Source organism: Arvicola amphibius, chromosome 9, assembly GCF_903992535.2.
Source record: "Arvicola amphibius chromosome 9, mArvAmp1.2, whole genome shotgun sequence".
Classification (NCBI taxonomy): domain Eukaryota; kingdom Metazoa; phylum Chordata; class Mammalia; order Rodentia; family Cricetidae; genus Arvicola; species Arvicola amphibius.
Genome location: NC_052055.2, coordinates 28763518 through 28787530, shown reverse-complemented (window position 1 = coordinate 28787530; position 24013 = coordinate 28763518). Strand labels below are relative to the sequence as shown.

At 41.7% G+C, this 24013-nt stretch overlaps 1 protein-coding gene across 3 annotated transcripts in view; it reads right to left on the bottom strand.

The window, feature by feature from the left end:
• Positions 1 to 24013, bottom strand: part of Khdrbs3 (KH RNA binding domain containing, signal transduction associated 3) — a 153215-nt gene that overhangs the window by 41731 nt on the left and 87471 nt on the right. For all 3 annotated transcript variants that reach the window (XR_005287001.2, XR_005287000.2, XM_038344100.2), the window contains exons 6-7: positions 21229 to 21424; positions 2730 to 2812 (exon numbers count right to left, since the gene is read on the bottom strand). Coding sequence is in view for 1 of the 3 variants with exons in the window: in XM_038344100.2 (XP_038200028.1) it covers positions 2730 to 2812; positions 21229 to 21424 (279 nt within the window). In the remaining 2 variants the exon portion in view is untranslated. The remainder of the gene's footprint in view (positions 1 to 2729; positions 2813 to 21228; positions 21425 to 24013) is intronic.

The following is a 24013-nucleotide window of genomic DNA, read 5'->3' as shown; positions in this document are numbered from 1 at the left end:
TTGGGGTAGAAATATTTTAAGAGCCAGGGGATCAGGGAATATCTCCTAGAATTATCAGCAGAGACACACATAAAGTATCACCAACATTACTGCCTAAACATGAGACAAACAAGGACAACAACAGAAGGCCAATGTGAAGTGAGGGAAAGACCACAATGTCTCGACCCTATACCAAGAACTACAGGCAACTAAGTCATGCTATGAGTTGGAGACATAGTTGTCCTATACCAAACTGTCAGCCCTGGGAACACACAAGTAACATTAAACAGACTGAGTAGGTTATATTTAGGAATGTATATGTGTGTATGTGTGAATTTCTATAATATATTAATTATATTTATATATACATGTACATATGTGCATGTAACAACAATTCATGAAAAAAGAGGCCATCAATGTGAAAGAAAGCAAAGAGGGGTCATATGGGTCAGGTTGGAAGGGAAAAGGGGAAAGAGAGAAATGATGTAACAATTAAATTATGATCTCAAAACTAAAATAAAAAATATACCTTTGCATGAGATGAAACCAAAATCTAACAGTGTTAAAATGGCCAAGACGGTGACACTGGCTAAGTCTATTATCTGCCAAAGGAGCACAGCAGTAAGATGACTCCTGATATACTGCTATACCTATAGGTCAGTGCATTATTCAACCTCATCAGGAAAGTGTCTTCTTACAGCAAAGACTCGTGAATGGACAATGTGCAGAGAGTGACAGGCTCTGGAGCACTCATTCCTAAATGGGATGTCTTTGTCAAAGCCCTCCTTTCAGAGCTCAGGGATCTATATGGAAAAGGAAGAGGAAAGATAAGAATCAGAGATGGTGGATGACTCCAAGGAAACAGTGTCTTGTAGATAGGAAAAGGAACAGTATACAAATGAGCTCATGGGCCTGGAGAGATGGCCCAGTGGTTAAGAGCACTTGACTGCTCTTCCAGAGGACCTGGGTTCAGTTCCCAGCAACCACATTGTGGCTCACACCTGTAATGGGATCAGATTCTTTCTTCTGGTGTGCATGAAGACAATACTCATATACATAAAATACGCGAATAAATAAATCTTAAAAAAAAAAAACAAATGAGCTCATAAATAGTATGGAAGCATACACAAAACACACAAGATCCAAAAAGTGTGTGCATGCAATTTGGTTTCACTTTGCGTTTTTGTTTTGTTTTGTTTTTTCTTATTGGCTTTTTGTTTGTTTTGTGAGGATAATCTGAGAGGAGTTTGGAAAGAACATGATCAAAATGTATGAAGAAAATTTTTAAAGAAAAATGTATGCTAACTAGAAGCGAGAAAACAAAGGGCCATAAGTATTAGCACACTATCTAGAACATTTACATACTCAGATCACCACACAGATCAAGCAAACACAGGCAACAGCCCTAAATTCTAGTTCTAGATGGGTGTGGAGCCAGTACTCACTAAGGAGTACAGGGAAACCCTCCATCTGACTGTGCACTCATCAATCTCTTTGTTGTTTAGTCTCCTCTTCCACAGACACAGTGTCTACCTTATAGGAGGATATGCTTCTTATAGGATATGTTCACTTGGCCTGGGTGACAGGCCTTCAGAGAACAGGGTCAGACAGAAACCACACACTCAGGAAGTGTTATGAAGATGCGTGTGCTTCACTAGGACACTTCATACTGAAACACTTGGGAATATTCATGTTTTTTAAGTAAAGTCGAGAAATGCCTGACTGTAAAGAGTAGTCTTGGAGTTAAAAGATCTGACTAAGGACCCAGTTCCCCATGCCGGTTGTGTTGTGATCTTGGACAAATGGCTGCTTCTGGAACCCACTCCTTGCTCTCTAGAGTAGGATACTTGAGGAAGTGCTGGCCCAGCTACAGGGGGAGCTGCAGAGCAAGCCTCATGCGGCTTCTTGCCTGTCACTTTCAACAAACTGTAAGAGTGGTCCTGTCCAGAGAACTAAAGACAAAAACACAAAGAACAAGGCGTCCACTAAGACAGACGCCTGTCAGCCTACATCTGAAGGCCACCGGTCACAGGTTATATACAAAGTAGCATGTCAAAAGCAAAGATGAAAATTGTTTAATACTCTCACCTACCCAGCATCAAGCTTCCGGTAAGAGAACCCATGTATTCACTCACAGCTTGAGTGGCACCACATCCATGCATGCCCACACTCCTTTACAACAGACACACATCTGTGTTTAGGCTTTGCAGTCACTGTAGGACCAGCATTTGGTGCCCACAATTTTTGGGGGGAAGGGTCTGACCGGGATGAAACGGTTACATTTACAGAAACTGAAGCTGCTGGGAGATAGGAGCATCTCTGCTAAGAGGGCACAGTTCTGTGACCAGCAGGCCAAGCTCTGCCATCACATTCTCCAGAAAGGCAGGATGTCCACAGTTGCTATGGAATTTCAGGGCCTTAGGAGTGAATGGCTACCCACTTTAAGGCCATCATCCTTCCTTAGGATACTACTAAAGAATATCTATTATTAAAGCATATCATCCTTCTTCAGGATGATATTAAATACTTAGGTCAAATTTTCGGAGTAGATAAACACAGTTCTCAAGTCCAGATGCTCTAGCATGACTGTTTCCAGAAGCATGTTACTTGGAACATGTATGGAAATTTCCATGTAACTCAGAAGGACGGATTCCATTTCTCCAGTTGGAAGAAACAACAATAAGTCCAGTCAGTCCCACTAGATGACGTCACACGTACCGCACAGCCTGGCAGCCAGAGGTGACTCTTACCTTTGGGCGGGGGCGCTGTAGCTGTTGTCGTAGGAGTCGTAACTCTGCTCGTCGTACGCCGTTCCATACCCATCATCATAGTCCTGAAACACACCAGAGGGGAGAAATCAAGAAGACCCTCTGGAAAGAAAGAACACTCTGCTTCCAGTCCCTGCATGGAACCACCTGACGCTAACTGAGTCTAACCATGGTGTGAGATGTGCAGTTGTGGCTTAGGTCCAATGACCAGAGCAAAAAGCTCCCAACATTCTCTCAAAAGAACAAGCATGTGCTGGAAACCATTGCTACATGGTCAGGACTCAAAAGTGAACCAGAAAGCTGCAGAGTGCCAAAGTGCATTTATTTAAAAACAAACACACAAACAAAGAAAGCATGGCTAAATCTTGGTGAGAACATAAGTATGTGATATTTCTACTTAGCAACCACAGCCTGGGAGCCACTGGGGTGCAGTGAGGCAACTGGAACAGCCTTTAGCAACGGTTCCCAGTGAGTGATCTTCATCTGATCTGACTTGGCACTCTCTTTAGTAAAAACAGGCTCACTCCCTAGGGGTTAGCTGAAGAAAATAATTAGAGCCACTTGTTTAACAGTTTAGCTGGTTGAGACTGTGGAGAAATACTGGGCAAATGGGTTAATTAATAAGCATTAAAAAAAAACGAAAATATTCCCAGGAATCTAGAGGGCTGTGCCCACCTCAGTGCCATATGCCCAGAACTGTTTCTTTTGGCTGACCCTGAGATCCAGCATGGGGAGGAAATGGACTTATAAAGCAGAGCTGAAGGTAAACTGGCTGGGTGAGTGCCGGGTATGAGTGCCAATATACCTAAGCAGATATCCAGCAGAAGCCAGGCACAAAGTTAACGCAGAGGAGACTAAAGGGGCAACATCTGATGCATACAGATGTCACAGAATTTGTTTTGAATAGTCATAAACATAAAACACATAACAAATCCTGAAAGAATGTGATTCCTGGAGTTGATGATTAATATATATTGTATCTAGTTTAAAACAAGAAATTGAGGCATCTTAATAAAAACACAAAAATATGGTCTTTCTATAAGAAAAATAGCTGTCAGTAAAAAACTGTCTCTGAGGAAGTTAAAGCAGTCGATCTGCTAGGCAAAGAATTTAAACCAGCATCTTGAACCAAGCCACGGAGCTAAACAAACTGTTACGACCAAGAAAAGCCGCAGTACATCACCTCACCACAGAGAGCCCGTCAGTGGACAGAGAGGCCAAGGAAATGCTTGGCTTAGAAAGCAATAAAGCAGAAACATCACTGGTCTCATCAGCAGAAACACTGGACAGGGGTCACTGACTTGAAGACAGACATGCTGAGAGCACAGGATGGAGAGGAAGAACACAGCGTCAGAGACCTGTGAACAGTACCCAATGAATGAGCAGAAAAATACTCAGAGAAACAACCAGTTCAAACCTTTCCCAACTTAATGAGAAAACTACACATACCTAAGAAGCTTAACAGTTCCAAAAGTAAAACCACAGAGACCCACAACTGTATGTGCAAGAAAAGCAAAAGCAGAAACCCCTGCCAAAGACATGTTCCTGGGGACACAGGAACATCCCGACGGGAAGGACAGCGCCGAGAAGAGAAGGAGAACCCAGATTCCAGACACAAAGGAAGCTCGGACCCAAGAGTGGGCAAGGTGCAACTGCACTGAAATGCTCCTTCAAATTAACAGAGGATTCAGCACTGCAGCAAGCAAAGCCAGAAAACGGACCAGTAGTAGACACACATTTTAGGAAACAGAGAGAGCCCTTCAGAGTAGAAGTCGTTAGTAACTTGAAGCTACATGAAAAACTTCATGTTTAGGAATACATAAAGGACAATACAAAGATAAGTATGTAACTATGGAGTGATACATCCAATAACAGCAAATAACATCCACACCTGCATGACAGTGGATCAGCAAAAGCAGTCTATATATTTGAAGAATAGTTATAGTAACCAAAGCAATGCACCCTCACAGGCACACAAAAAAAGAAAATCAGAAATCAGCATTCATATTTAAATGCAATTCACTTTTTAACAACAGTTTCAAGACAGCTCACTTCGGCCTTTTCAATAAATAATGCTGGGACCCCTGGAGATAGACCCATACATAAGAAGATAAAATTGAATGACAACCTCACATCATATGCAAACATCAACACAACATGCATCATATCTACATGTGAGCAGTTACAGAACTTGGAGGACAAAAGGTAAGCTTGACTATACACTGTCACCATCATGACCTTGGGTCAGTAATTTCTTTGACAGACAAGTGAAAGCACAGAGCTGAGGAATATGGAGAGAAAATGGAGCTCAGAGAAATTCAAAGCTTTCAACTTTCAAAGGACACCATTTAAAAGAAATAAAAAGATAATCCACTTCATGGGAGAAAAAAATTAGTAACACATGGGATTTGGTTTACTCTCCAAAATAGAAAAAGATTCTTATAACTCAACCAGGAAAAGACAGTAACTACAAGATAAAAGCCAGTCCTATCATTCTTTGGGAGACATGCTTTATCCATGTTGGTTAATTTTGAGACAGAGTTCTATGTCGACAACACTGGCCTCCAACTCACAAGAGATCCTCCTGCCTCTGCCTCTCACTGTTATTTATAAAGAGCCGTGAACTTCAAAACAGTCAAGAAAAACAATGTTTCTGTACAATGGAATCTAACATGTTACACACTAGTCTTTAGTCCACAAAAGCACTGTCTCTTGCCCTATTGTTGGCTCTAAGTTTCCAGGGTTAATTATACAGTGGCTCTGGGTTCACTGGTATTTTTAAAATACTTAAATGTTTTGTAAACAACACCTTTGAACATTAGTGCACAGACACTGGCAGTAGGTAAATGCACCACGTGGTCAAAGGAGCACCACCATTAGTGTCCGGGCTGTACAATCTTTCGCTCAATGCAGCTCATCCTTGCATCAAATTCTGTTTTTACACTTATGTAAATCCTCAAACTGTAGAGAAGGGATGAGAAGTATACATATATGTCCAGCATATGATGAACTTCATAAGGATCCTGACATCAGTCATTCTCAAATGGTAGTCCACAATCCCACATCTACACTTTTTTCCTGGAATTTTAATAAAACTCAAAAAAGGTGAAGAATGTCAAAGTTACTATGTACAAAAAAGAGTCACATAAGAGGTTCAAAAGTGATTAACTCATTCTCTTAAAATATTTTATTTTTATTCATGTATATATGTGTGTTGTTGTGTGTGTATGTGAGTATGAATTCAGGTGCGCATGGAGGCCAGAAGAGGGCATCAAAATCCTGAGCTGGAGTTGCAGGCATATGGGGAATTAAGGGCAGCGTAAAATGAGTCTGGGGGAACAGAATTCCAGTGCACTCCTGCTGCAGGGTGTGTTCTTAACTGCTGAACCATTTCTCCAGTCCCAGTACTTTTTAAATTAAAAAGAAATAGATACAATAATTGGAAATATTTTGCAGGTACAGTTTTATTTAAGGATATCAAAATGCTAACTATTTTGACCCAGTCATTATGTATTCATTTTTAGAAAGCATTTACAGACTCACTTCATTTAATTTACAAAAAAAAAAGTTATCTAAATAGAAGGTTTCAAAATCTACCAATTTCATAAAACAAGTGTTGGCAGAAATGGATACTACCAACTTGCAGGAATAAGTCTTATATAAATTATACATGATTACCTATACAGTTGAATGTTTTGTCAAAAGGAAGAAATGAATACAAAATGGGGAACCGTCATATAAAAGGAATAAAATTGTAACACAAAAACAAGCCACAGTGTTCTTCAGAGTTAGAGGTAAATCACTAATTTGGTTATGATATTTCAATGGTCAATGCAAAGTGGCCATAACACAAACTCTGAGATGATTTTCATAACAGAGCAGTAGCAAAATAACAACATGAATTCTGACCAACTACTAAGCTAAAAGCTGGCAATAACTAATATAAGGAACTTTCCATGCATTATCTAACCAGTTTCCAGCACTGTGCTAGACATAGACACCATGCCTGGAGATCTTTCTACGGCTAATGAGTGAGCTGCCATACAGTGAAGTGGAGTGGAAATAACGGACAGCCAAAGAGAGCCTTGTAATTCATTACGTCAAAGGTGAGACAGACCAGACGAACTGAGAAAAGCAAAGGAAGCTCAATGTGAATTCATAGAAAACCTAGTATTTTCTTTTCAAAGAAAGGTCTTAAGAATTATTCAGAATGAATGGAAGGTGTAAAGCAATAGAGGAACAGACCTTTTGTAGCCAGGGAGGCTACGAACTGGAATGAACACTGCAAGACAAGAGTAAAGGAATGATGATGAAAAGCCAGGAGCTGCATCATGGAGGACCAGTTAAAGAATGGACATCTGGATTTTCGTGACATGATTACCTTGTGTTGCAAAAATCCCTGTCTGGCAATACTGCAGAACAAAAAGGATGATCTGCAGAGTCGGTGTGCAAGGAGGTCATTGTGGGGTACAAATAGTTTGGGAAATACACGGGTTATGGTTTCTTTAGCAACATGTTAGATGTCTGTAAAGACTGGGTAGTTCAAGGAAAGAGTTCTGACATATATTTAAGATTATAAGTGACTAAAATTTAAATTTTTAAGTAAAATGCTATGCTGTGCACCATTTTACTTCTAGACTATGCCATTCAATCCTTGCTCAACTCTTATGCCAGGTTATTGCAATACTATTTAAGGACACAATTGTTCAGCTCACTGAATGACTAACATCGTGTTTTATAGTTCACAATATGAATCTGCAGTTTTTTATGATTTTTTTTATTGGACTTGGCTACGAAGTATGTATTTTGTACTTCTTCCAACTACAGCAGTGATATCTGCTCAGTGGACACCATATGGAAATATAGAGATACGGAAAGTGTAAGGTGACAGAGTTAAGGAACAGCTGCCTGGGGCTCCGGTGCTCTTCTACTGCGTTTACTCAGAGTTCACAGACTGAGAACAAGAGAACCAGAGAAATGAACAAGGGTGGGTGAAGAATGATGGAGCTTATGAAGTCTCTAAACATCAGATCCCCCCCACCACCATCACCACCATTTCTTTTTGTGAGACTACCTCAAGTAGCCCAGGCTGGCCTAGAACTCACTATGCAGCAGAGGGTGACCTTGAACTCCTGATCCTCTTGCAGTTGCTTCAACTAGCTAGAGAATCTGTTTCTGTGTCCTCAAGCTCTCTCACACAACCCCTTCTGCATTCTGATATGAAGCCTGAGGTCCACCTGGCATTATTAGGTTCATCAGGACCTTCAGAAACCTTCAGATCACTTGGAATCTTTCAACTGAACAAAGCAGGAAAACTATTTCACATTCTAGTGTTTTCACCAGTGCTTACAGCTTCCTGACTTGTACTCTGTTTCCTGGCTCATACAAGATACAGACCAAATGGGCACATGTGTAGGCCAAGGAAGCAGTTCTGCTTCTCACGGATGGTGCCTTTTCTCCTCTGGAACCTTCCTGGATAACAAATGTTAGCCTGAAAGTGGAATTATCCACATATATTTGGAACCTATAATTATTTTCTGTCTCCTTTCTTGCTTTCTAGTATAGAAAGTCCCTATGAGTTAGGACCAGTCTCTCCTCTCCTCCACTTCCTGATCCTCGCCTTCTCTGCACCACTCCCGTCTTCATGCACAGATATCACTACACTTTCTTCTCTTTGGTATCTCACTGCCCTGCCCAACATCACCCAGCTGGTTCCTTTTCTTCTCCCAGTTAGTCATTATGCTAAGCAAAATCAGTCAGATTCAGGAAGAAATATTCTATATATTTTATCTTACATGTGAAATCTAGATTTAAAATTATGAATGTGTGTGCAGATAAATTCAGAGAACTAAAAGAGCTCGTGAGAGAGAAGGAAGAGGCTCTCTCTCCAAGAGGTGAAGCAGAGGTGGCAATGGAGTGCATGTAGAAGACACTGGGAGCAGGGAGCAGCCCTGCGCATGATCACATCTCACATACAGCAGGCAATGTAGCAACATCTGCTGAGGGACTGAACAAAAGAACAAATTCATGACCAACTCACAGGAAATATGATAAATGTTTCCTTGAGATAAATGCAAGTCAAAGCAACACTACAAAAGAAAGCAAGCATAGGAATTTTAAATATGTTGAAAATCTTGATACTCATAGTGCATTTACACCATTTTTGGTGAGCACTCAGACTTCTATTCTCTGCCTTGAGCAAATGATCACCTTTGGAGGTCAATTTCTGAAAGCCAGAATGACGTTATCAAAAACTGCAAATGCATACAAAGCTTGCTTCTTCATCAAGCATACACCTGAAGCTATGCTTAGAAACAGAACTGGGACAATGAACCCCTAGCTGGACAACAGCAAGGGCCATGTGCTCTGACACAGGTGGAGAGGTTTCCTATACCACTCTCAAGCTGGCACAAGTCCAGAGAGCCAGAATATTGCTTTAAAGCCATTTTCCAGGACAGAGGAAACAGCATGGCCCATTTAGTTTTATTTCTGTCACAAGTAAAATCAAGTATAACATTTAAACCTGGAGAAACAATTTTAAACTGAGAGAAGTTAAAAGAGTGATTACAAAAATATTGCATCAGAGTGGCATCCTTTTAAAGGGAGATAATTATATTATGAATACTTCACTCTAACTAGGGTGACAACTGGCCATTCGAGATATGAGAAGTTTCCACACAGATGCAGTGTGAAAAGCTTCAGCAAATTTGGGGTTTATAATGATTATGGTGAGTTATAAAACAAATAATATATGAGTTTTTAAAATTCACTTTAGCTGGGACTCTGGGAAATAATATCTTTGGTGTAGCTTCAACAGTATCATAAATGACAGTGAACATATGAGCTGCGACGTTTGTAAGAAAAGACACAGGCTGTAGTACTTCTAACCCTAAATAAAAGCCTTCCCACATCATCTGCATCAAATAAGATGTATGTAGCCCTCGGTAGCCTTGGGCAGCCATTCACTTTGCGGCTGTAAAAAGTGTCTCAAGGCTGCTCCTACTGGACTTTGGGAATGTAATAGCCACGTTCCTAATCCACTGTTGAAAAGCTTGGTGAACAGAATTAAACTAAAACCTCTGTCGTCATGGAATTGAGATTCTTGCATCAAAGTAGGCAACTGTCTTAGTTCCCATGAGAGAACAACATCCTGAACTCTTAATTCAAAGTCTAGTGGATTTACCAGCTGCTTCACCATGACATGCTGGAACTTCAATTCTCCCAAGCTCTGATTTCCTTAAAGAGCCCACCAGCCTCTCTGCTACCTTCCTTAGGATTTGACACTAGTCCATAGCTGCCTCTCTCAAGCAGAGTTCCAGAGGACAAGACACCAGATACCCTAAGGTACCAACTAGACATAGAATCAGTTTCGCTCCTGTGCATCTGGACTGATATTAATCATGGACCGCCCCTGGACAGTTGAGGAAATAATCACACAGATAATTAGATTCTGTGATGTAAAGGACTAGGTGCTGAGAAAGGGTAGCACAACAGACAATCGGCCACAGTATAAGCTTACTGTTCAGACGATCATTTCATAGGCTGATGAACCACTAACTAACTTTCTCCCCCACCTCTTTCTTTCTCTCTTGCTTTTTCAGTTTTTCTATATTTAAATATTCTCCTTTGTTTGCTGTTTTTGTTTCACCTTTTGTACTTACAGCAACGTGGTGGGGGTGGGGAGGGAAGATTCTTGCTAATATCCAGTACTTATTTCAGGCTGTGTCTGTCAGTATCCATACAACCTCACAAGGACAAGAACTTAACTCCTTTTTCCAGTGCCTGCCACTAAGAGAACATTCAAGGAATTCTTTCTGAATGAATACATGGCTGCCAGAGACCAATTTCATGGATCTACTCATTCTTGTAAATGTAGTTCCCTCCATCTGAGCAATGGCTGGCCAAAAGAGGTGCCCAGTGATGTCAATTCTACAGAGAAAGGGAAAGGGCTGCTGGCCCACCAATACAGAGGTTGAGATAACAGCACCCAGTTTTGTAAGAATTTTCCTTGCACACTTTTCAGAGCTCACTGAGAATCCCCTCATATCACTACCCCACCATACAGCTTGAAGGACAATGAGCTGTTCTACTTCAAGTGGTAATATTAGGTCTAACAGCTAGATTCTCTTAATTCACAAGTTCATCAAATCTTTGAACTTTTTACTCAAGAGCAAAGTGAGTCATAAAACAAAAATCCTAAGTACTCAGCTTAGAGACTGGCAATGTGCAGGCTCACCACATTATATACCAGGAGGAACAGCACCCAGATCAAGAAATGGAAGAATAGTTCCAAGCACAACTGTCATGCCATTTTGCAATTACTACCTGCTCCCCCATACTGCCATTGTGACTTTCAACACAATCTGAGAGTTTTAGTTGCTTCTGAGTTTTATGCAAATAGACTCAGAATAGCTACTGTTTGGAGCTATGGTTTGTTATTCAGTCTGACGTTTGTGGGAGTCACTCACACTGCTGTGCATAGCAATGACTAGTTTCTCCCCATGGCTGCAGGTTGTTTATCTATTCCACCTGGGTCGGCAGTCTTTGGCTTGTTTCTGCCTATGAATTTCCCACTTAGCCTCCTGGTACTCCCTTGTGTATGGCTGCTGGGAGCCACTGGGTGAGGCCCTCGGAGGGAGAAGGACTGTGCTGTAACCAGTGCAGTAACTTCTCCTAAAGCGCCTGAACAGGTTTGTACGCCCACAGCAGGGCAGGGCACTCCTACTAGGCTGACTCGCAGCTAAGACCTGAAACCACCTGTCTGCTCTACCCATCCTGCCTGAGCTCATTTATTTAACATGTAGGATTATTTTGCAGAATTTCCTTCCTAAAATAAGTCAGACATTCAAGCAGTTCAGGAAAAGGATTGACTTGTGAGGCTCCTAACAGATATTTCCAGCAGACTGTACAAGTTGCTCTTCACCCTTATTTCTACTAAAGTGAATTTAAGAAATTATAGAACATTTGTTTTCTTTTTGTTGTTTTTTTTTTAATTTAAATAAGGGGTCCCTGGACTTTTCAAAAAATGTTTTTTAAAATGTATTTCCTTAAATAACCTTTGCACAACCTGCACTGTTTTAATTAAAGTGTTTGCTATGGAAAACAAGATCATTGGAGCAGTTAGGGATTGGTAGTTACCTGTCAACATTACATCAGCCGAGGCTGTACTGGGGAAAATGTGTTGCCAGCAAAGCCCTCTACCGCACAAGATTCCAAAATCTGTCAGGATTAAAATTTCAGGTAAATTTTAATCAATCCCAGCACTTGGGACACAGAGAAGAGCAGATCTCTAAATTAGAGGACAGCCTGGTCTACATTAAGATCCTGTCTCAGAATAAACAAACAACAAAATTAAAAAAAACAACAACAAAACCCAAAGCCCCCAGGTAAGCCTGAATGAGAGCAGTCTTCCTCCTTGACTCCTCACACAGAACCTGTGCTAAGGAGTGACAGGTAGACTTCCTGCACAGCCCGGGCTTCCCTTGATGGCCTGGCTGACGCTCCTGCAGCAGGATATCAAAAGAAAAGACTGAAGTGGTAAAGTGCTCCCAAGTGACAGGTGAGGACATGTTTTTCTTCAAATCAGCTTCCATCTAGAACAACCTTGATGGGCCATAAAGCAGAGAACAGGGCAAGCAGGGTGTCTGCTAAAAGAACCTGGGCCTGGCCCTCTGCTTCTACCCAAAAGCATCTCCGACTCTTTAAATGGGTTTGAGCCACAGCTGACATCCTGTGAATTAATACTCCCTGAAGTGGCGGCAAGGCGTGCCTAATAGGCCAGGCTTCACAGTACCAAGGAAACGGAACGGCAGCCGCCTTTTCTCTCACTCAAAACAGTTGCGGAGGACAACGGTTCCCTAATCCATGAGTCAGTGACAAGGGAGAACTGCTCTACAGTTCTGTGCTCATTCACAAATGAAGTCATTTCAGGTACCACCAGCCCCTTCATTCTAAACCAAACAAATGAGTGGCGAAGTCTTACTGACTCCCGAAGCTGACCCTTTACAGGAGCTCAGCATCCCCTCCAGCAGGTCAGCGGGCACAGTTGGAACAAAAGGCACAGGGCCAGTTATGCCCTGATGTACACTTATGGACTTTGCTTCTAGCTCTGCTCCTTAAGTCTTTTGCTCATTTTCTTACTTCTTCTAGCCAACAGAAATATAGAAAAGTGAGAATGATGGAAAGAAAAGCTTTAGCCCAGGGACCAGAGAATTGGGCCCCAACCTCGGCTCATTCCCTCTAACTCTTGGGAGTCACTGTGGCCTTGGCTAGGTGCTGATCTGAGGCTGGTGGAGCTCTGCTTTTCCTTTCCAGAAGAGGCACAGCCAGGAGTGCTCTCTGAGTTACACACACAAGTATGTAAGTGACAACAGCATGCTCACTGCTCACTCAAATCCCCGTGGAACACTTAGTTGCCTATGCACTAACTCTTGGGGATCTGAAAGGAAGGTACAGGGTTAGACCACTTGGCTTATAAAATGGACTCCAGGAGCCATTGCTGTCTCTGGGTTGTAGAGCACAACCTCCCCTTGAGTTATCAAGCAGGCAAGGTGACACTATACACGGCGATTTCAGGGGAGTCGCCTACTCTGTTTAATAAGCACACTGTATCTGGAAAATAGAAACATGCCCAACACCTGCTGAAGAAAAGACCTCTATTACTCTTACGAACTTGTCGGACCACAGTCAAAACATCCACCAATACGAGGCAGGAGATTAACATCTCAGCTCAACCTTACACACTGAGTGATGACATCTTATTAAGACAGCAGGAGACACTATCTAGGTGTCAAAGCTCAATCAATCATAATTAAATGAGTCAGAGAATAAAAATAATATGATAGCATTTTGAATACAACTTAAATTTATGTATCATGAAGGAGAGCAATTGCATGTTTTCAATATATTTTAATAAACCCGATTTTCTAAAGCCATTTTTGGGTCCAGCAAGACGGCTGTTAGTAAAGTGCTCACTGCCAAGCTTGAAAATTGAGCTCTAGCCCTTGGGTCCACACGGCTGAAGGAGAAAACCGACTCCTGCAAACTGTCCTCTGACCTGATGACACACACAACTGTATGCGCACACATACAAACTAAACAAAATTTTAAGACTATTTTAATACACCAAACACCCAAAGCCACTCAGTTTTAGTTTGCTTCCATCATCATTAAAATACTTGATTTTTTTTATTCTGTCACTTTCTCTTCAAAAATCAGAATTTCTATTTGATGAAATTAGTTTCTTATATTCTTCTTATTATTATTATTCTCTCCTGACTTGTTAAAGGAAGCCAAGTTCCAGTGGAAAACGTTCCACTATGGGATCATCAAGCTGGGCAAGGTTACAGACATGCAGACTGACTGCAGATCTACCAGCAGCAACGTCTGCAGGCAGAGCGAATCGTAATCCCAGAAAGGCTAAACAAAGCAGATAACAACAAAACAGGTGTGCATCCTAAAGAACAGTGAAAAGTCTACTTAGACTGGTGGAATAACCGAGCCCCCATTAAATGGCACTAGTATTTAATATCTAATGTTTGCTAAAACTGGCATAAGCTACTGAATTTTACTTCATTAAGAAGGTCAGAAAGTGTCATGAACACATGACCACAGCGTGGGAATTAGGTGACCAATCTAGCCACCTTCTACGCCCTTAGGTGACATCTACAAACTGTCTGGCCCTGTGAAAGGCTCCTGCAAATGGAGGCAAAATAAAGGCAAGAAAGAAACCCACAGTCTAATGAAAACAGGCCAAGAAAGAAAGCAGAGGTGGGGAAGTGCTAAGTGTCAGAGGTGACACAACATTCTCAGCACAAACGTGGGAGTCCACTGTTCTGGAAGAAACTGTGAGTAAGGAAACAGCCATTTATGCTCTAGCTCTCTGTTAATGGAACTGAACTGCTTATAATGCCTTGTGAACAAACACAGGTTAGGGAGAAAAAGCCAAATTTCCCAGCTGGCCAGTGCGAGTGAGTCCAGATTGCTTGTCACACAGCTCACGGACCAAAGGAGATGCAGGTGGGGTACGCTTTCTCACTGCTACCCGTCCCTACCTCACAAGGAAAGCCCTTCTGAAATGACTAATTTTCCTTTTTGGTTCTACCTTCCTCAGCTTTTTTTTTTTTTAATTCATTTTGTAGACCAAGCTAGCCTCCGATTCACAGATATCTGTCTGCCTCTGCCTCCTAAAAGCATGAGCCAGCACTGCCCATCCCAACTCTATCTGTATGTGTGTATACAAATTTAATCACCCATTCTTGGCTCACTGAACATTTACTCAATTTTATGAGATAAAGAATGGCTCAATTCTAGCATTGAAAACAATGGCAATGCAGATCTTCAAATTCAATCATTTTTTTTTCTTTTGACATTAACAATGTCTGATGAAGAAAGGGGTTCTAGTTAGACGATGAGGGCAAGACAGGAAAAGGAATTAAAAGGAAGCAAGAGCTGATGGAAAGGCATACACTACTCAGGCGTCTGTGCAGTGAAGGAGTGTGCAGCACAGACAGAACCCTGCAAGCTGATGTGCAGTGAGCAATAGGTTAATGCTGGCTCCACAGTCAGACAGGATAGACGCTCAGCTTCATCCTGAAGACACTTAGAATTCTAAACCAGTTTCTCTCCTTTGTGTGGGAAGGGAGTGACAGCATATCCAAAATCTGGCTATGAAGGTTTGTATAACCTATGATCCAGCTAGATGTGTTATGTTGAGTCAGGACCATCCTTGCATGGTCACAGTATTTGGTTCTAAACAGAAGGTTATTTCTTCTAAAGTAGAGTTGTTACTTACACTCAAAGTAATATATTGGTAATAATAAATTGGTAATTAGTTAGCAAGTAAAGTTGCCCTTACAACATGTACACCTAAATCATTGGTTGTGGCTCTTCCATGTGAGGCCATGTCAGAAAGAAACTGGATAACGAGAGCCTTTATTGCTTACGACTGAATTTGGAAATGGAGGAGAGAGTGATACAGGGGAAACCTGTTGGATCTGTGATAACTTAGAGAGCTTGTGCAGCATCAAGGTAAACTGGAAGACACCCAATTACTGTTCAGAGTTCAGTATGTAAAGAACGCACATATACAGAGCCAAAGCAAGGTCTGAAAAGAACAAGACAGTGACCCAAAGCAGGCGACTTCCTTCCAGCAGTTAACATGTGAGGGGGTGCAAACAGAAAAAAAAAAAAAAAACAAACCTACCATATAAGCAACACTGAGAGAGCCTTTCTCTTTTGCAGGTGGTCAGTTGCAAATAATTGATAAGGTCCTTCAGAGACAGAAATGCAGCTGCCATGCACAATGGGGACGCATGCTTGCTTAAATGCCTTTTTTCTTTTACTGTGACCAAAACGCAGCTTGTCCCCAGTTTGCAGGAATGCTGGGCTCTGCTGGGCCTGTCTTCCTGAATGACCACACTTGGACTATTTAAGCGCTCACAGTGAAAACACTGTAGCTGTGGTTCCCAACCTTCCTAGCCCTGCGATCCAATAACACAGTTCCTCATGTTGTGCTGACCCCAGCCATAAAATTCTTTCATTTCTACTTCATAACTGTAATTTGGCTACTTTTATGAATCATCATGTATATATCTCACATGCAGGGTATCCTATATGCAACCCCCAAAGGGGCCGCGACCCATAGGTTGAGAACCAACACACTACAGGCTATATTAATTAAATTTCCAATTACGTAATTATTTGGGTGTGGGCATAAAAAATAAGTTGATATCGTTGGGAGAAAGGAACCTCTTGTTCTCCAGAAAAAGAGATGTGGGGTTACTATTATTATGACTACTGTGCAACCCTAAAGTAGAGAGCAAGGCACTGACACAAAGTCCTCAATGACTAAAAAGCACATCCATCATTATTTCCTGCATTTGGGGGGGGCGGGGAGAGACAGTGAACTACTTTGCTTTCCTGGGATATTTGTTAAAGAAAAGTCTAATTAAGAGCAGGCTTTGGGTTGATCATGGCTATCTGGCTTTACCCAAAGCTCCTGCACAGGTCACCTTGGCTCTCAGGAATGGTAATACCAGTCAAACACACATCCAGCAGACATACTTCTGGATGACTGAGCAGGAGAATTCTTTGTGACTGTGACTACTGACACACTGGGCTCAGAGGTATTACAGAGGATACGATTCCCCACTCACCTAGGAAAAAACCCATCCCATTTTAACATGATGTGGGAGAGTCTTCTGTTTGTGTTGATTTCATTGGTTAATAAAGAAACTGCCTTGGCCCATTTGATAGGCCAGCCCTTAGGTGGGCCCTCCGCCATTACATCTACATTAACAGGCTATCCCTATGCATCCTCAGCTTTCCACAGGCTTCATGTGAGTTCATTAGATAGCAAATCAATGACCACGTGCTCATTCATTGTCTTTCCTGTGTCTCAACCTGTACGAGAATGCCATTCTATTTTTAGGATACTTACTATGAAGAGAATGCACTGTCTCAAGCATCTAGACAGGCTTTTTCAACAGCATCAAGCATGCCAGGATTCAAAACAAACAACCAATACACACCAGGATTCTTCCTCTAGGTTTGGTTTAAATAAACAACTATATGATACCCTGCCACCATATCTACTCTAGAAATAATCACTTCAAACAGTAACTGTTCAAACTATTTTAAAAAGTAAACAGGGGTGGTTAAATATAATCAAACAATGGTTATGGAAATAAAAATTTGTTACTGAATATTTGTTAAGGACTTTTAAAAATTCTTATTCATTGTAATGCCAGGAATCAAACCCAAGGCTGCATGTATGCTATTCAAATAAGCTGTCCCCAGCCTCAAGGACATCTTCACAATTTATATTTCTGAATTGCAGAAGAACTCTTCTCAGAAATAGAGATGGTCTGACGTCCTGAAACAGTGAGAAGGCCTTTTTTATTTATTTTAGGTCACTGGTTGTTTTCATCCTTATCCCTGTCCATTCTTCCTAATAGTTCTCATTTTCAATTATCAATTTAGGGAGACATAAAATGGTAAGTACTGACTAGAAAGGGAGAGAAATCGCATTTAAGCAAGTCAGTGGAACCTCCAGAAAGGGAAGTTACCTGGCTTGGTAGGGCTATTATGACAATGGCTAAAGAAAAACTAATGAAGACATGGTTCTCGTCATGAAAGCGAATGATCTCAGAGGCAGGTAAGAAGAGATGCATGTACTACACAGTTCCATGCACGCTCATGAGACACAGCAGGAACTGAATGTCACAGAGGTCCCAGTGGAGAGCTGTAGGCACTGCATGCCACAGAGGCCCCAGCAGAGAGCTGCAGGCATTGCATATCACGGAGACCCCAGCAGAGACTGCAGTTGGCAACTTTCTAAAACGGGCCTTCTTCAACATAGGCACCCTTCCACGCCCATCCATTTAGTAAACACTGACTAAGGCATGAGGTGCTGGTGATGAGAAGGTGAGTAGGAGACGGGAGAAGCCCTGCCTCTCAGAGTTTAGTACCTAGCTCACAGTTACTGCACTGCAAGGGGAACAAGACAGGCCTTTCCACGTGCTCTAAGATAAACAACTACTTTTCATGTTATTCAAGGTTGAAATTCGGGATTTTGTAGTGTACCTATCCTATCTTAAAAAAATGATGAAGTAACAAAAGTTAGGGGCTATTTATTTATGTCTGTTTGGCAATACACCTGCACATACAATGATGAAAGCTAAACAATCACTAGCCATCAGCATTTCCAACAGTTAAGACCAATGGCCAATGTCTAGACACATGTCAGGCTAAAAACTGTCCTCGTGTAACTGGATGAGGGTCATTCAGTTCTAGTTGGGTCAAGAGAGCAGGATGGGGTTAAGAGGGACCAGCAGAGAAGCAACTAATAGCAAGCCCGTAAGTGACAGGAGAAGGCCTTTTCTCCTCCCTGCACCAGCCAACAGTGATGTCCCAGTTACAGTATACAGCTGCCTAGCATTTTACATTAACTCTGCCAAGGGATTACAAAAAGCTAGGCTAAGTGGGGGAAATCCTTCAGCTTGGCTATTAATCTGAAAAGGTATTTCAATGAAAAACAGATGTGAAATTAAGGGATCACATTTGTAGTCTGAACCCTTCACAACAGGAGTTGCTCGGGGAAGGTGTGCACCGATGACAGTGTTTCCTGCATCCTGCTATTCTTCCTACCGTGGCCTGGAAAGCAGGCGTGCACAGAGCTGCAGCTGATGCCTTCCAGGCAAAGTAAAGCAATATGGAAGTGGTTGTCAGTAATCTGCCATGGCAGCTGAGACCTAATAGAGTCATTTCATTCCGCACAATATTTATCTGTCAATTCACTAATTTGGTTGGTCCAGTTATTTTCTCACTATCAAATATTGAACAAAGATCAGAGCTACAGTCAACCAACATCCCACCCTACCCCTACCCCCTGCACTCAGACCAAAAATAAGAATCTACTTGTTTTTATTTTCCGCCTCTGGGCAAGAAATGTTTGGATTTATTCAACTAATTTTTAGGCTGGTCAGCATACAGACACTGAGCCAGGGGATGGGCACGTGGCTCACGCAGAGGCCTGTCAAACAGTCCTTACTGACTCTAAGATGAATTAGGACATGGAAAGGTGACAAGACCTTTCTAAACACGTGGTTATGAAAGCAGCAAATGTTAGCTTGCCTAACTCTTTCAAAATGGATGGTGAAATGAATTCCATGACCCAATTTCCCATAACCCCTGCCTGGCAATTTCTGTAGCATCATGCAGCCATGGTGGTCTACTAGTAGCCATGGCATGTACCTTCAGGGACTTCAAGAGATTCCTTCTCTTTGTTGTGCCTACTCCTTTTGGAAACGCCAGCATCTGCAGAAGAACTCCAAACCTGGACATCACTGAGAGTTTCACAATAACACAATGAAACAGGAAAACAAGCAGTTTTAAGAGACAAGAAGAGAGAAAAGAGCCACATCCTCCCACAACTGAATAGCAAAACAACTCTGTTATGGAATGATGGCATTGTTGGGTATAAATCACAGGGCTAGCTGCTCAGTCAAAGGAGCCAAGCACTGCCCACCTCTTTCCTACACATGTTCAGATGGGAAAGACATGGCAACAATAGCTGTAATGCTCAAGCGCTCACAGCTCAGCGATCGTCCCCATGAGCTTCTGCAGCACTAGCTGAGCGACGCAGAAGCAGAAAAAAGAAGCAGATGATATGGGAAGAGCAGTTCTGGCCAAACCTTCAAGGCACAAGCCTGGTCTGGAAGCATAAGAAGACAGCATTCATGGAATTTCAGGCAATGCTGTGGGACAATGATCTTATACTCTTTAAAGATTTGTCAGTTGTACTGTTTTAATATAATCTAATTTAATAAAATGCTGATTGGCCAGTAGCCAGGCAGGAAGTATAGGTGGGGCGACAAGAACGGGAGAATTCTGGGAATAGGAAAGAAGTCTGCAGTCGTTACCCAGATGCAGAGGAAGCAAGATGAGAATGCCTCACTGAAAATGGTACCAAGTCACATGGCTAACATAGACAAGAATAATGGGCTAATTTAAGATGTAAGAAAGAGTTAATAAAAAGCCTAAGCTAATAGGCTAACCAGTTTTTGATTAATGTAGACCTCTCTGTGCTTCTTTGGACTGAAAGGCTGTGGGAGTGGGCAGTACAGAAACCTCAGTCAACAAGGCAAGTTCAGAATGTGCAGGTCAAAACAGCTCCAGATGAAAGAGGATTCTAGTGACTCTGGGAAAACTATACCCTTCTAGAAACTGTGCAAAGAGGTGCTCAGCACCTCCATAAAGCAGGACAGTAAGGGCCATCAGTGCTGGCATCTTATCCCCATCACTGCTACCTTTGACAGCTGTCCAAGGACTCCCTCAATACCCAGTTACTGGCAGGAGCCATTCATCTACTGACTTCTCATTTTCTCCATCTGTGATAAGCCAGAAAGCTATACCAAGAATCCCGGTGACCTGAATGGGCACCTTCCCTTCTGTTCGACTCTTTCACTTGTATTTCTTTCTCTTACCTTAACTACAAACTGAATCTGAGAATTAATAAATGAATTGGTAAAGAATATTAATTGATAAAAATATGGAATTTTAATTTTCTTGACTGAAAAAAACTTCCATTACAAATCTATACTGTACTAAGCAGATAAAAACGACACATTTAAAGGTGACACCATCTTGGTGTATTTAGGCAATCACTTTTCATGTGACTGACTTACTCAGAGGCAACCGGAAATGGAACATCAAAGAATTCTATGTTCTAGCCAACTCATCAAAGAGCTTACCAGCTATCCCCTTAACCCAGTCTTGCATTCCCCACAGATAAAATTTTGCATTAGTTTTAAGAGGTCTGGCAAAAATCGAACTTAAACTTTTGAATTTCTATGGTGACTTTAATGTTCAATAACTATTTGCTACGTTGAGGAGGAGAACCAGAGAACATGACCATGATACACTGATACACTATCTGGACTGGATCAACTTAATCCCCAAAGTTACTGCCTTTACTTACATACTCTCCATAGGTGTCCTGTGTTGGAGGTGGCGGTGGAGGTCTGTATCCAGTTGGGGGGACACCTCTTGCTCTGGGAGTGAGAAGTCCTCTTCCCCGGCTCACTGGCCCTCGGGTAGAAAGGACTCCTCGGGGAGTGGGTGTCCCACGTGGTACCCCAACTGCAACAGGCCTGGTTGTGACTCCTCCTCTTCCCCTAAAAGCAAGATGATCAAATTAGCAGGATCTGTCATACTTTCTAACACGTTATTCTTCATACGCTGATATCTCAGACAAATCAATGATCCACACGTCTGTAAAATGTAGTAAGGATAACACAGACAAAGTAAATCACAGCAAATAAACATGTATCTAGGCAGCTAGCGTAATACAGTATGGGAATATCTAAGGCAGAGCTCTGACTTCTGGGAGGCCACATGAATGATGCCATTCCAGAATGGCAGCCAATGTGATCCCAACGCATGAGTGGGCCCTATCCTATGGATAAGGAATCTGAGACTCAGAGAGAGCTTAAAATTGCCAGGAATACACGCAGAGCAAAGAAAGGATTCAAAGCATATGTCACACTCCACACATGGCTAACACACAAAAGACTGAGGGAACAGAAGCAGGCATCCGTGAGGGGTCTGCAGCTTCTAGGTCAACCCTCCACAACAACCTCCAAATGTGTAGTAAAAATCCCATTCAGGCTGCTCCCCAAGTCTCTTTTCTTCTGGGGTCATCTGGGTCACAGCTGGGTCAGGCAGAACACAGAAGACTATGGGTAAAGAATAAACTTAGTTCTCCTTGCAACAAAAATGGTTTATTACAATGTTATTACTGGGTGATTTAACTTCAGATCCTTATCCTGAAGTGGCAAAGGTAAAGTAATGCTAGAAGATTCTATAAACCAATTTGTTCTACTCTGAGACTCCAAAGTAGTCCCACAAGGCACATGCCCTTCAAACTTACTCATGCCATGAGGTAAGAAATATGTGAACAAGAGGGAGTTCTAGGTGGTCACTGCTGAGTTATTTCCACATATGCCTTCAACTAGGAACACGGGAGCTTCCATCAATTTACCATGTAACAGGGAAAAAAACAAAGAAGATGTAGACAAGATAACTTCAGTTTGAAAGACATGAGTAAACAACACATGATGATAAGAACCAGCTTCTGGGGAGCTACCCAAAGATGCTGTAATACAATCGAACTGCACCACAGGAAGCTTTTAAAAAATTGTCGTTTTTGATACATGGTCTCACTATGTAGCCCTGGCAGAGACCAGCCTAGCTTCTGAGATTACAAGTTTGAGACCTTGATCTCATTCAGGAACTAAACAGGCTTTCTTCATCACTTGCCATAAAGAAAACTCAAGATAAATTTGAGTCACAAGGTTCAACTGGGAATAGTTTTACATGAAATGAAAGCTTTAACTAATCATGGTTCACACATGCAGAGGACAGGGTTTCTCCAACTCAAACATTCTAGAATACAGAAAGTATGTCTCTTCCGTACCTCTTGGCAACATTACCACCTTCATGTAAAGAGCACCAACTTATAATCTCCTAGTGATTTAAGGAACACTGTTTTCAAACACAGTCACTGGACATGCTCCATCATGACATTCTCTAGTCAGTGGAGACTCATTTTGAGCTACTATTTGAACATGTGATATGTAAGAGCTATTAATTAGTATGATGAATTTTGTTACTTGTATAATATAATAAGTACAGAACATGTGTTTTTGTGTAGTAAATCTACTTGCATAAGGTTATGTATCTGTCACTCATAAGAACATATATAAACTTATATTCCAATATGGTGATACCTATTTCTGTATCCACAGGTGGTCAGGCTAATTTCCTAAATGATGGTTAGTGGCAGGGATCCATTAAATGTAGTCGGTGTACACTGGCATAAACTAAAGAACAGAACTTTCTGCACGCTTAGGGTACACTGCTGTGCATGTTCTACTATTACAGGACAGGCAGCACAATAGCTTGTTTATATCACTGTTACCATAGTTACTATATCACTAGACTATAGTATTTGTTTTAACTGCATTATAATCTAGTAAATCCAATCTCCCATGATGCAGGACTGCATCTCCCATCTACATCACTGACAGCACAGGAATCTCCTTTCTGGGAGGCTGTTTCTTATCTGTCCACACATGCTATTTCCTTTAGAAGAAAGATCTGAACAAGACATTCCAGTCCACAAAGGGAACTCTATATCTGCACAAGTGTAACACTCAGCCTAAAACACAATACCTGGGCTCCATACAGGGAAATATACAGCAGAAAGTGGTAACGTACAGGCATTACAAGTTTGAAAACTTTCACAATTACCTACTGAACATACTTTTACAAGTGACATAGTTTGGGAAAACATGTAGCTCCCATCACATGAAGATAAAACTAGCATAGCAACTGCAGTAGGACGCTGTCTGAATCATGGGAGCCTGTGCAGGTTATGTGAATTGAGGGTAAAGGCCTGATGGAACCTGAGCAGGCCTTCCATACAGTCACACGCCCTTGTCAAAAGCGAGAGAAGAGGATGTGACTGTGTAAAGACGGAGGGACCAGAGTGATGCATCACAGATCATAAAACCCTGCAGTCACCAGGACAGAAAGAAGTGACAAGGGAAGGATTTACCCCTTTCCAGAACCTCACCCTTGCCTTAATGACACTGAGTTTGGACATCTGGTTTCTGTTTCTGTGAGGAAAGAAAGAAAAAAAAGAAAATTCCACCTAAAAGATACCAGATCTCTGGTCATGGCAGCTACAACAAGTAAGTAAC